At 35.7% G+C, this 13,978-nt stretch overlaps 3 protein-coding genes and 1 long non-coding RNA gene across 4 annotated transcripts; 2 read left to right on the top strand and 2 right to left on the bottom strand.

Moving 5' to 3' along the window:
* The first annotated feature begins 478 nt into the window (after nucleotides 1-478).
* LOC147927713 (uncharacterized) lies at nucleotides 479-1,560 on the top strand. Its single transcript, XM_087484593.1, has 2 exons — nucleotides 479-952; nucleotides 1,045-1,560. Exons 1-2 carry the CDS (start codon nucleotides 479-481, stop codon nucleotides 1,558-1,560), a joined length of 990 nt encoding a protein of 329 aa, XP_087340719.1.
* Nucleotides 1,561-4,893: 3,333 nt separating this feature from the next.
* On the top strand, nucleotides 4,894-6,073 carry LOC104738676 (uncharacterized). The gene has a single exon (XM_010458857.3). It carries the CDS (start codon nucleotides 5,031-5,033, stop codon nucleotides 5,976-5,978), a length of 948 nt encoding a protein of 315 aa, XP_010457159.1. The 5' UTR covers nucleotides 4,894-5,030; the 3' UTR covers nucleotides 5,979-6,073.
* A 4,539-nt stretch (nucleotides 6,074-10,612) lies between these two features.
* On the bottom strand, nucleotides 10,613-11,867 carry LOC147927712 (uncharacterized). The gene is made up of 4 exons (XM_087484592.1): nucleotides 11,835-11,867; nucleotides 11,613-11,756; nucleotides 11,322-11,531; nucleotides 10,613-10,880 (listed from the first exon to the last, which is right to left on the bottom strand). The coding sequence occupies exons 1-4, from the start codon at nucleotides 11,865-11,867 to the stop codon at nucleotides 10,827-10,829; spliced, it is 441 nt and encodes a 146-aa protein (XP_087340718.1). The 3' UTR covers nucleotides 10,613-10,826.
* Nucleotides 11,868-11,894: 27 nt separating this feature from the next.
* LOC147927711 (uncharacterized) lies at nucleotides 11,895-12,550 on the bottom strand. The gene is made up of 4 exons (XR_015579674.1): nucleotides 12,461-12,550; nucleotides 12,256-12,363; nucleotides 12,098-12,130; nucleotides 11,895-12,013 (listed from the first exon to the last, which is right to left on the bottom strand). It is a non-coding gene; the product is annotated as an uncharacterized LOC147927711 (long non-coding RNA).
* Nucleotides 12,551-13,978: the final 1,428 nt, after the last annotated feature.

Here is a 13,978-nt window from a genome sequence, read left to right as displayed (position 1 = left end):
TTATACAACATTTATTGGATAATAAGTATGTAAATACATGTAAATACAGTATACTATACTTGTATAGTTAGAGTATATGGTATACAGTTAGTTATACTTGTATAGAGTATAAATACTCTTGTAGATACACTTTCATGAGAAATATCAATTTATTTAGTTTGTTCTCTTGTTATGGTATCAGAGCGAACAATACTCTAACAAACTAATTAAGCTTCCGCCATTGTTTCTCATTCATCTTCCTCGTTGAGCTGAACCTAGACTCGATTCAGTGATCATGAGCTGTTCAATCTCATGAGCTTTACTCGAATCCATTGTTTCTTTTTGTTTTGCTGTGATTTCGTTTCTCTTGTTCACAACCTTCATCGTCTTCTTCGTGATTCTGATTTCCTCTTTTCTTTGACCTAGATCTCTTGTTTTCTTTTTTAATTCTTCAATTCGACATAGAACCTCTTCAACCTACTCAATTTTATCTTCAGAAATGGGATCCAAAGCTCAAAATTGTCCAGTGACACAAGAAACCGTTCCTCACCACTCCAATCAATACGAGAATCCGTACTTCTTGCACGCGGCAGATCACGCCGGACTCATCCTTGTCTACGATCGTCTCTCTACTGGTTATGAGTTTCATTCTTGGCGTCACTCAGTTCGTATGGCGCTCAATGTTCGAAATAAACTCGGTTTCATAGACGGTACTATTTCAAAACCTGCTGATACTCATCGTGATGCTGGATCTTGGTCTAGGTGCAATGATATGGTAGCAACTTGGTTAATGAATTCTGTTTCTAAAAAGATTAGCCAAAGTTTGTTGTTCATGCCTACTGCTGAAGCGATCTGGAAAGATTTGTTATCTCGTTTCAAGCAAGATGATGCTCCCAAGGTTTATGAAATAGAACAGCGATTGAGTACTATACAACATGGTTCTCTTGATGTTACTACTTACTATACGGAACTGGTTACTTTGTGGGAGGAACACAAAATTATGTGGAATTACCTGTTTGTACATGTGGGAGGTGTGAGTGCAATGTTGCTTTGTTGTGGGAGAAGTTACAGCAACGGTGCAAGGTCACTAAGTTTTTGATGAGACTTAATGAAAAGTATGAAGCTACTCGGAGACACATTTTGTTGCTTAAGCCTCTCCCTACTGTTGTTGATGCGTTTAATATGGTAACACAGGATGAGAGACACGTGACAATCAAACCAGTCACGAAGCTCGAGAATGTTGTCTTTCAAAGCATTGGTCGTTCTGATGCGGTTACTACTGGCTATTATGGTGGTTCATCTGATATTGCATCCAATGCAAATCTTGGTGGTTATACTGGTCTTTCGGATAATACAGCCTATGCTGCTGTGAACTATCGACCTAGTCAACGTCCATACTGCACTCATTGTAATCGGTCTGGACATACCATACATAAGTGCTATAAGTTGAATGGTTATCCTCCAGGCCACAAGTTTGGACCAAGGCCATCTGCTCAGCAATACTCGATACCATGTAGTCAGGTCAACTCAGGGACTTGTCCTCAATTTCCCACTCAGTCCCAGTTGCAACAGTCTTCGTAACCGCAGAGCTCGTATGCAAGACCTGGTGTGTTGGCTAATGCAATGTTTAATGGCAATGGAGCATCTAATCCTCCTTTTCTTTACATGCCACCACCAGCAATGAATGCTATTAATCTCGACCTTAGTCAATTCAGTGATGATCAAATACATTCTCTGATCCATCAACTCAACAATCATATTCAACTTCCGGAGCAATCATCTCCAAATCTAACTGCTACGATAACTGAGAATGGAGCCATGGCACCAACGTCCTCATCCGGTACTGTTTCTTTTGAATTTCCATCTTCCAGTTTACGATATGAGAATCATTCCTTTACTTTCCAACACCATTCTCTTACCTCTTTATATTATGTTCTTCCTAATGGTGCTTGGATAATTGATACTGGAGCCACTAGTCATGTTTGTTTTGATTTGGCTTTGTTTAGTAAAATCTATCTTGTTTCAGGGGTCACGGTCTCACTCCCTAATGGCACTAGAGTGCCTATAACTCATACTCAAACTGTGCATATTTCAAATAATCTTGTTTTGCATGATGTCTTACATGTTTCTACTTTTAAGTTCAATCTTCTGAGTGTGAGTTCTTTACTTAAGCATAATCAATGTTCTGCACATTTTTACTCGGATAATTGTTTTCTTCAAGATCTTTCTCAGGACTTGACGATTGGTAGAGGCGTCTTGATTCATAGTCTTTATATCTTGGAGACTGAAGTCCTTTCTGCGCATTTCTCTGGATCCTCTCTTGTCGATGGAGACCTTTGGCATCAACGCCTAGGACATCCATCACCTGCCAAGTTACAACATATGTCGGGTATTTTACCAATGTCCAAATCTAGTTCTCTACATTGTCCTGTGTGTCCTTTAGCAAACAGAAAATATTACCTTTTGTGTCTAGAAATCATTTGTCTTCTTCACCATTTGATCTTGTCCATTTAGATATATGGGGTCCGTTTTCTATAGAGTCTGTCGAAGGTTATAAGTATTTTCTTACAATTATTGATGATTGTACAAGAGTTACATGGCTTTACATGTTAAGGAATAAAAGTGATGTTTCTACTGTCTTTCCTGATTTCATTAAGCATGTTAAGATACAACATAATGCTTATATCAAAGCCATTCATAGTGACAATGCTCCTGAATTAACATTTACTGATCTTATTAAGACTCATGGCATGATGCATCAATTCTCTTGTGCTTATACACCTGAACAGAACTCTGTTGTTGAACGTAAGCATCTACACTTACTCAATGTTGCCCGTGCATTGTTGTTTCAATCAAATGTCCCTTTGGCTTATTGGTCTGATTGTGTCTTGACTACTGTTTTTCTTATTAATAGAACTCCTTCTTTGTTGTTAGAAAAAATGTCTCCATATGAAAAATTGTATAAAAAGAAACCTGAATATGATTTCTTACGGTCTTTTGGTTCTCTTTGTTATGTGTTTACTCTGGTTAAAGGTCGAAACAAGTTCACTCCTAGGGCTATTCCTTGTGTCTTCTTAGGATATCCTTCCGGTTATAAAGGTTACAAAGTCTTGAATTTAGATACTCATGTTGTTTCTATTTCTCGAAATGTTGTTTTCCATGAACATATTTTCCCTTTCAAAAACATAGAATCTTCATCTTCTTCGCCTGATTTGTTTGATAACACCATATTACCTTTGTCTACACCTGTTGCATTAGATCAGTCTGATATTGCATCTTATCCTGTTTATGATGGTAATGCTTTAGCATCCAATTCAAATGCACATTCTACTGCATCACACTCTATTGCCTCTCCTTCATCGTCATCTCGAGAGACTGTGACAGCTGATGCAAGACAGGTTTTGCCGATCATCACGAAATCAAAACGACAGGTGAAGGCTCCAGGTTACTTATCTGATTACCATTGCAATCTTATTCAAGATTCTCATTCTTTTTCCACTACTACTCTTCCACATCTTTCTACTTTTTCTGATTCTACTTCATCTTCTTCCCCTTTACCTCTTTTTCCTCTTTCTTCTGTTCTTACATATTCGAAACTGAAGCCTTCCTATCAAACTTTTGTTCTTTCTTGTTCACTTGAAACAGAACCTCAAAATTTCCATCAAGCCATGGCCCATCATCACTTTCCAAAAGCTATGGATGTTGAGATCACTGCTCTTGAGTTGCTTCGTACATGGTCTGTTGAATCTTTACCCCCAGGTAAGCATGTGATTGGGTGTAAATGGGTTTACACTATCAAATATAACCCAGATGGTTCGATAGACAGATATAAAGCTCGTTTGGTGGCTAAAGGTTACACGCAGCAAGAGGGCATTGATTATATTGAAACTTTTTCCCCTGTTGCTAAACTTACCAGTTGAAGCTTGTTCTTGGTCTTGCAGCTAAACATAGTTGGAGATTAACCCAGATGGACGTTACTAATGCTTTCTTGCATGGTACTTTGGATGAGGAGATTTACATGAGCCTACCTCAAGGTTATACTCCTGCGAATGGTGCTCCTCTACCTCCAAATGCAGTTTGCAGGCTTCATAAATCGTTGTATGGTCTTAAGTAAGCGTCCAAACAATGGTACCATTGCTTCTCCACTGTCCTACTCAATGAAGAATTTGAACAAGCACCGGGGAACAACACCTTATTTGTAAAGTACCTGGGGACAACACCTCATTTGTCTCTAAGTGACCGTTCTTATATAATTTTTCTTCTCTATTTTTTTGTTAATCACCTTTTTATCTTTAATTTTTATTTAGAAATGATGATAATTGAAAGGAACAAAAAATGATGAAAATAAAAACACTAACTAATTTTGTTGACAACAAAATGGAAACCGATAAAAAAAAATGTAAAACTATTTAAACTAATATTATATGTACTTGAATTAGTTGAACTTTTTACTAAAATAATATATAAATTAAAAATAGTGCAAAAATAATTTTAAAAATTTAATACATATTTAAAATTATAAAATCATCTTATTATAAAATATGCTTTAGGCCATAAGTTCTAGGACCGTCCCTGAGTGCTGCAAATGACTTGTGCAACTACGACATGATTGTTACTTAAATTGTCGATTATTCAGGTCCTGGTTTTGATGATACCTTATAATTTCGTAAAATACACTCAAGAGTTCGAGATTTGTAATTTGCGTAAAATGACTTCAACTTAGAGCAGTTTTATTTAATTAAATAGGTCTAGGGGAGTGTGATAAGTCATGAAACAACAAAATTAACTAGGTCAAGAATAAAAAGCTAAACATTTTGATTGTAATTGACTACATCACATGTGACTTTCTAGACACGTAAAGTCAAATACTAAAATTAATAAATTGAAGATCACACGACCTGAGCAATCGCTTATCCGATTGTATTTAAACGTCTTAACAAACTGACCCGCCAAATAAATAATAATTAATTCGTTTTCTATAAAGTTAATTACAAACATTAATATTCATCCTTCATCCTTTTTTTTTTTACTTCATTCTTTCTCACCAAAACATGATCATGAAGGATGATCGTCGTCTTCTTCCTCACAAACGCGATGGTCTCCAGTTCTTGAAAACGAAGACTGCGTACGTTATCTTCATATTGCTATCATACGCTTTTGGTTATTTCTCCGCCTACTACAACCGTCAGCCGCCGCAGCAGCCACCACCTTCTACGGCGGAAGTGAGAACCGTAAAGACGACAAAACCTCAAGATTGTTCGATCGACAACTTCCGGGTGACTACTCGATGCGGCGATCCTGTTCCGCCTGAACGAATCCGACGTACGGTGATAGACCGGATCTTTAACGGGACTTCACCGTACTCTGAATTCCCGCCACCGCACGCAGCTAAACTCCTCCGGCGAAAAAGAATCAAAGGCTGGGGATCGTACGGAGCCGTGTTCGAGAATCTGATCCGCCGAGTCAAACCTAAGACGATCGTCGAAATCGGGAGCTTCCTCGGCGCGTCGGCGATACACATGGCGAATCTCACGCGCCGCCTTGGGCTCGAGGAGACTCAGATACTCTGCGTCGACGACTTCCGTGGCTGGCCAGGGTTTCGCGACCGGTTCAAGGACGTGGCGTTGGTAAACGGTGACGTTTTGCTTATGTACCAGTTTATGCAAAACGTGGTTAGCTCGGAGTTTTCCGGTTCGATATTGCCGGTTCCTTTCTCGACCGGTTCTGCTTTGGAGAAGATGTGTGAGTGGGGAGTGACGGCGGATCTAGTGGAGATAGACGCAGGTCACGATTTCAATTCCGCTTGGGCAGATATAAACCGGGCGGTTAGGATACTCCGACCCGGCGGAGTTATATTTGGTCACGATTATTTCACGGCGGCGGATAATAGAGGAGTTAGGAGAGCTGTGAATTTGTTCGCAGAGATTAACCGGTTAAAGGTCAAAACCGATGGTCAACATTGGGTTATTGACTCCGTGTCTCCGTCAAAATTAACCTGACAATAACAATTAATGGATTTGAACTTTTGATTGTATAATAAGAAAATGTATGTGACTGGTCAGTTGAAAAAATCCATCCTTTTTTTTTTTCCTTACTTCAAGTTGATGAAAGTTTCACAATTCGTATGATTTTGGTATATAATCCGTAGTCTCCACTCCACCTATTATCTTTCGCATACAAATTGTTTGTTAAATAAAATCATCTATTCATGCCTATGTTTTCTTGTAGGTCTTCTTATTACTTGCCTCTCCGTATGATCGCAGCAGTCTCAAAGCCCAAAAAAAGTTTTACAGTCCATCAAAAATTGATAAGCCCATGAAGAAAGTTATCTCACTATTGACCATTTCTATAGAAATTCCATCATCCTATTGGTCTGGTCGATTTCCATCCCATATTAATTTTTTTTTTCAACAAAAGAACCCATATTAATTTTCTTTTTTTAAATTTTCAAATCTTAAAAATTAATATATTTCAGAAATTCATATATTATTAAGTGAGAATTTTTTTTCTCTTTAATATCAAATTTACAAAACTGTATGAAAGCTAGTTTATAAAATCATGTCATTTGACTTTAATGGATAGAGATTTCACGAATTTGAATATATAGCTGATTATAACCTACATCATCTTTTTCGGTTTTGATTGTTCTATACAAATTATAAATTTCCAACAACTAATTGTTGGCCAAAAGAAAAATATCAAAACTTTTATAAGACCATCTCCATTGTATATCTCTATTTTTTCCTCTAAAATAGAATAACTCAAAAATAGAGCATTGTTTTGCTTCAATGTATTACTCTATTTGCAACTCTAAAATAGAGTTAATGTAAAAAAATAGAGCTGAAAATAGAGTTGCTCTATATATAGAACAATCCTATCATTTTCTCTATTTTAAAGTAAAATATAGTAGGATTGGAGCAAATGTTACTTTATAATAGAGATTTGACTCTAAAATAGAGTGGGGTTGGAGATGTCCTAAAGCACAAACTGAATCCAAAAACTTTAATACGTCCCATCAATTATAATCCCTACTCCATAATCCTAGTCAAAAAGTAGATTTATCTTGGTGGTCTGTCTATCATTTCTGTTCATAATGGCTGTAAATACCACAACATAATGTATATAATTAAAGAAATGTTCATCCTTCCTTTTCATTAAGTTAAAAGGAGGAGATGAATGCCTATTTATTTATATTCGAATAACAAACAGAAATTAAGAATCTGTGAGAAAAATCAATTAATACAGCCGATAAGATCTCTCGAAATTTCACTACATAATTTGTTCGATCATGAATACAAAAAAAAAGAAAGAAAAAAGAATACAAAAAAGGGATTTCATAAACCCTTCAAAAAAAAAATATTGTGTAAAACCAGCGATCAATTTAGATCTTTGAGAGTGTATTCTTCAATCCCTCGAAATATTCATCTGAAATATCTTATAAGAAGGTTTCGTTACTTTCAAAATACAGATGTACATCTATATATATATATATATATATAAAGATATCTACGAAACAAAAGGTTAAAAAAACACATAAACGGATCCGCGAATGTGTGAATCTATTCTTACGAAGCCATGCATAAATAAATCAAAGCATTTGCGAATTTAAAATTAAGATCAGACAAATTAATAGATATTGTGATTACCGCAAGCACTCTAACGAAAAAGGTAACAGTATGATCTGGCGATCACTGATCAGAGGCAATAACATGTTGGGGGGGATGAAGCCTGGTCCGAGGATACTCTCTATACATATATATATATATATGATCACTTGTATCAACATACATGTATATATCTTATACGTGTGTCTGTATATATAATATCCTCGATCCAGACAACATTCCCCTCAACCGAAAGAGCTTAATTCTCATGATGATATTAGCAGATTCACATTTTGTTGTTGAAAAGGAGGGAGGGGAGAGAGAGAGAGAGAGGGGTGGGTGAATGGTGATGATGGTGTTATGATGAGGGAATGATGAGTGGCGGAGAAGAAGATGATGGGCTTTTAATAAGACACAACAGAAACAGCTCGTCATTCCTAAACCCTAGCTATTTAAAAAAAACAAAAACAAATAAAAAGGAAAAAAAATATTTTAAATATCAATGCAGTTAATGCATAGATTTTTGAATGATGTGACACGTCACAAGTTAAGAAAATAATTTGACTTTGATTCAGTAATCAGTATTGTGGTTTGTAACTAATCCACGTACTGTATGTTTAAAACTTGGCAAGAAATAATTTGACTTTTGATTCAGTACAACGATTACTAATATCTACATGAGCCAATACAATATAAAATAAATTTTGCTTGTTCAACCGGCGTACCAACTGACTACTTAAAAAGTACTAGTATCGATGATGAGATCACGAGTTCAATGGAAATGAGATTGAAATCAACTTAATTAATTATATTGTGGTCTAATAAGATAAAGACTATCCATCTTCACCCGTAACGTTTTTTTTTGTGAGCCAAAAAAGAAAAACTCAATTTGTTTCTCTAGATATATATATATATATATATATATATTATAATTATATTTATATATGTGCATATATAGACGAGAGTGTATTATTGAATTGCGAAATAAAGAAGGCAAGAGAAGTTAGTCAGAAGAGTGGTTGGGTAAATTGAGGATGACCAGTTAGGAAACAAAATATTTTCAATTTAATTTCGCATCGCTTTTTAGGTATCCTACCAACTTCTTTAATTTTCTCTCAAATTATCAAAATATTGATGGCTCTAAACTTCTACTTCTTCTATATACAGCATATATGAAGCTACAGTATACATTAATTTCGAGTTTTTATTTTATGTCTACAGATTTGTGATTAGTTGATCCCTTTAGCTTTAGAAAACATCAAACAACATGGTAATTTTAATACATTATGATTTTAATTTCTCGTTCAGACAAAGGATTTATATTTATGACCGTTACTTTATGCGAAGAAAAACTGAAAATAATTATGCAGTCGAATATAATAAGTATAGATAAATAGGATTAAGCTAGTTGGACGTTTTCGTGGAGCTGTTTACAACGTGAAGCCATGTCGTTGTTTCTTTATGGCGTGGGGAATTTTTTTCAATTAAAAGGTTATTGTATTCTCCAGTTTGATTAATGCAATAAACATTAATTGTCTTTTTTATATATACTCACATTCATCGATCAAAGCATGAAACATATGAGCAATTTAATTATATATGACAATAAAGCATATAAAATATTGGTACAATGACAAACGGAGAAGACGATGCGCTCTGCTTGCTCTGGATTGGACTTTCTTCTTGCGTTACTCTCGTCTCGTTTGCGTCATTCATTGACATGCCAACATTGACAATATTTAGTAGACGATGTCGAAAATAAAAAAATAAAAAAATAACTGTTTAGTAAATTTATGGTTATTTAAGTAGTATATATGGATAATTTATTTATATATAGGAATACAGGTCTGGCAACTACACCAACGTAGCATTGTAATTAGGAACGTAATAAATATAAAGGACTGTCAAGTTCTTAGGCATGTTTGTCTCGTAGCTCTTCGCCATTAATAACTACTATAAGTCTATAATGGCATCCATTTTAATATTTTAAAAATATACTTGCAATTTTCAAGATTATTATTTTGATATAATTATCCTAAGTGTATAGTGTATACTACTAGTTTATTTTATTGAATAATTTTTAAAAAATTTAAAGATCAGGATTAATTCCTTGTTCTCGACTCTGCATTTTTTGTTGTTGGAATGATTTTACAGTTTTTGCATATACTTCTTTTCTATTAAAGTCGGTCCTTCCCCAAAAGAATACTGGCCGTTGAAGGTTTACAATATACAATTTTAGTAAATAAAGAAATCATTTTTGCTTCTAATATCACGTTACATTTTTCTGTTTTTTTAGTGTGAATATATAGGAGAATGAAATAAGATAATATGGATAAACAGTACATGAATATTATCAATAGCATACTATAGCAAATTATAGCATATAGACTCACCATGACACCATGTATATTTCACATCATGGGAAATTGTATTTTGATTTGACTTTTCGATACTTCTTATAAATTTGACTGAACCAGTTTGACCAACAGATGTATGATGTAAATGTTTTTTTTTTTGTTATAATTTGTACAAAAGTCATTACTGCCTCCTTCGTGATCAAGACCGCGAGATTTATCTTTTCTTGGGTCTTCAAAATTAAAATTTAGACTTCTCGCTTTTATTGCGATTTAAATATTAGTAACTTTTAAAGACATAAAAATCGATATAATTCAGCCATGTATAATTCTACACAGTGAAATATCCCCCTCAAACATGACATAAAGTAATAAGGGAGTACAAAGGAGACTAGTGCAAATAGTTTTGCATGTTAATTTGTTTCATGTTATTAGTGCATCATTAATGGGAGAACTTTTTTTGTGTTCTTAGATTAAATATATAGTGAAAATAATGTTAGATCAGTTGTTAAGATCATAGGCAAAAAAAATGGGAGAACTAATTATGGTGTTCTTAGAAATAATATATTGTGATTATATTTGAAATAATATATTGGTTCAACTCAAAGAATGCATCTTCCATTTACTAGTAGTGGGGAGCTAGAACGGGCACAGTTTCACCATGGTGGTGAGGAATGGACTCGGAGACATTTAGTCATGTATAGATAACAACATTTTCGTGGAACCCAGTTTTAACAAGACTTACATAGTGGATAATATTAAACACTTCATACCAAGTTTTATAAAGAAGACTTGTCTAGTTATTGTATGTATATGTACAAACTTGACTTGAGACTCAATTCCATTTGCGTGTTGTCCCAGACTCGGTGGTTGCAAAGACAAAGAGTGTTTACTCGGTGATTAACATTTCTCCTTCACCCATCATTCCTTGAAGCTTCCCTCTCTGAGAAAAAAAACAAAAACTACTGTTATTATAGGTATCACCAAATTCCTACAATCCAGCCTGAAATCACTTATGGGAGTTGGCTGGATTAAAAGGATCTAAGGAAATAACCATTCCAGAAACCAGACAGCATCTCACATTTATAAACAAACAGCAACTCAAATTTATCAGCTACCTGTAAAGCTATCAACATTCAATACAAACTAACAAGAGAACAAAACTAACAACTCAAAACGATCTACAACCCCGAAAACAGCAATGTGAAAGCATGGTTTCATGTTCCTTCTCTCAAACCTTAACTAGATCATTTTCAAACCCCATATCAAGTTTAGCCCTTTTGTGTTTGTATTTCAGGAAAGCTACCATGTTGTTCCTCAATAAATGTGTAAACTACATTAACCCATAGATCCACGCCCCTAAAGATATGAAGAAACAGGCTACCATGTTGTTTCCGCTGCTACCCTCTGCAATATCGGAACTTCTCGGGGGGCTTCCGCGAAGAACACTGCGGTGAAGATTGCTACCAGAGACTACGGTTACATAGATTATTCCCCCGACGGCTGTTTTGTGAAGTTCGGTTGCAGGTAACGAGAAACATCCCCGGCGTGGCTCTACCATCTTCTTGTTCAACGTTTCTGTTAGGATTTTGACCTGAAAATGGACTTTTGTAACTGAAACTATTCATGACGGTAAAAAAAAATTGTACTGGAGATATGAAAGTGGGAAACGAACCAGCCAAGAGGAGACGCCGGGAAGCTCTGTTGCGGGAAGAGACTGGCCACCACCACCACCGAAAGCAACTCCGATTCTAACTTCAGGGTTTGATACAAAGGAATAGAGCAATGCTTTTCCTTCAAGAATTGGTCTGATCAGAATCTGCAAGAAGATACAGTAAATAAACCAAGAAGAAGGCTATGTGTCCCAAGTGAAATCTAATCGCATAATTTTCTATACCACCAGAGAAGGAAAACACAAAAGGTAAAACATCAAAATCCAACCATTTATTCAAATCTTTGCAACTTAACTATCAAAGTAATCAAACCTGTTCCCCCGTTAATGAACCAACAAGTTCCATGGAGTCCCAGCAAAGGAGGGCATGAGCCAAGAGAAAACTCCAACAATTGTATATTTTCCTATCGAAAACCGATACAAATTAGCATCACTGTGTCCAATTTTTATTAGCAGGAGGTGTCATGGAAAAGGGAGAGATTGCTTACTATTAGTCTTGACCTTCGTTGTCTCAGTCGTTTCTGCGATCAAAAGTTCATGTTTTATTGTCTTTAAATGACCCAAGGAATCATGTACAGCTCGAGTATATGGGCAGAAACAAATTTTGCATAAGAAAGAGCAGAGCTAAGAATAAAAGCTCACTCACCTCTACCATGGAAGCAAATCTGAGAGAAAGTTTCTTGTTCATGAAGTTTAGCCAAATTTCAGAGAGCAACTTGTTAAGCCGTTGACAATGTTCCAAAGGAGTTATCGTCTGTAGAAAGCAACAACGCGGGACTCTTATAACATCGAGCGATATAAAGATAAGAAGAAGATTGAGATGAAGATACGGTAAAGGTAAAGGGCCATACTTTGTTGGTGACTATTCCAGCAAATGCATCCAGATATCGCCTACCACTCTCATCAAACAAGTATTGCATCTTGCCTTCACCGATGTTAAGCTGCAGGACAACAACAAGATATAATCAGTATTATCATATCCAATTAGGTCACAACATGGATCATGAAGCTGAAGAAAACTGCAATCAAGATCAAATCTATTGTTATGGTTTGAACTCTAATAACTATGGCTAGTGTCAAACTGATCAAATCCCCACAAATATTCTACTATTAGAACAAACAGAACCCTAACAAATTGATCATAAATTATGCTACAGTTTTATGAATTCGAAAACCCCCAAATCAGAAACATCCGATTGCGTAGTGATCACAATCACGATCGGTCAAAAACCAACAAAATCAAAATTTCAATTCGATATCAGCAGAAGAATACATCAAATTCAACGAGATGATGAACGTACAGGCGTTTGGTAGAAGTGGAAAAGAGAAGGTCCGAGAAACTTCTTCCGTTTCTGGAAAACTTCATCGGCGGAAGGACTGTTATACAGACGCGGCTGGTGATCGAACGGCGGAATCTGCAGCGTCGAAGTGGAGAAATCAGCACGGAGTAAGGAAAGCGCACGGCGATGATGAACACCGGAAGAACTCGTGAGATTTTCAATTGCCGGAAAACTGACCTTCGACGGCGAAGGGAAGAAATGAAAATTTTTCTTTCTTTCCAAAACATCTCGACCAATGACGTGAAGCCACGACACATGAGAACTAAGCTTGGATCAGTTCTCATTTAAGATCAGAAAATTTGATCTAAGCCCACTATTCACTTTTTTATTGATTTTTTTGGGCTTAGAACACACCATGTGTTCCCCGTTAATGATGGCCTTAAGGTATAACATCTTTCACTGTTATTTGTTTCATTGTCCATTGTACCACATTTGAATTTGGACTTTTAAAACTAAAATTGTTAAATATGATACTATATTTCAAATTGTATCACCCTTAGCCTTTCTCGATTGAAAGTTTCATTGTTATCTAGCTAATTCGTTGTCTTTTATACCATATTTGCAAGTTTGTTATCATTATGTGTTGTCTTTGCTCGTTTGAATTTCGTATTTAGCTTTTATACTCGTGTTTGGTCGCCACCATTGAGTTAGAATCGTGAGCATATATTACCGACGATAAGCCAGAGGAAGGTGGGGATGCCGTCAGTGAAGTCAATTTATGTAAGTTGGTCTGATGTATATTGCTGTCGTCTCTTCTGTTTTATGATTGGTTCTCATGTAAATAGGCCATTGACAATATAAGAAATGGGCTTAACCCATATCGATACTCTAATATCATTACCGACCCAACTAATGTTGCGTAATGGAGAGTTTAATATCATAACTGATCCAACTAGGCCTTTCATATTTTCACACAGCACCAACATGGAGAGTTTAATCCTTTCAACAAAAAAATTAAGGGATTCTGAATCACACAATCAATTTTCAATACACTGAAATTTTCAAGAGCATGCATTTCCAATTTATCGA

The sequence above is a fragment of the Camelina sativa genome, chromosome 14 (assembly GCF_030686135.1).
Source record: "Camelina sativa cultivar CO46 ecotype springtype chromosome 14, ASM3068613v1".
Classification (NCBI taxonomy): Eukaryota; Viridiplantae; Streptophyta; class Magnoliopsida; order Brassicales; family Brassicaceae; genus Camelina; species Camelina sativa.
This window is presented reverse-complemented; position numbering and strand designations above follow the sequence as displayed.

Bases quoted from the DNA above. Each gene is read 5' to 3' on its own strand.
- LOC147927713 (XM_087484593.1), top strand. From the start codon at position 479: ATGGGATCCAAAGCTCAAAATTGTCCAGTGACACAAGAAACCGTTCCT. The intron at 953-1,044 runs GTTACTTTGTGG...TTGTGGGAGAAG, and splicing joins CTACTTACTATACGGAACTG to TTACAGCAACGGTGCAAGGT.
- LOC104738676 (XM_010458857.3), top strand. From the start codon at position 5,031: ATGATCATGAAGGATGATCGTCGTCTTCTTCCTCACAAACGCGATGGT.
- LOC147927712 (XM_087484592.1), bottom strand. From the start codon at position 11,867: ATGTTTTACCTTTTGTGTTTTCCTTCTCTGGTG. The intron at 11,757-11,834 runs GTATAGAAAATT...ATCTTCTTGCAG, and splicing joins TGTGTTTTCCTTCTCTGGTG to ATTCTGATCAGACCAATTCT. The intron at 10,881-11,321 runs GTAGCCTGTTTC...TTTTTTTCTCAG, and splicing joins GTAGCAGCGGAAACAACATG to AGAGGGAAGCTTCAAGGAAT.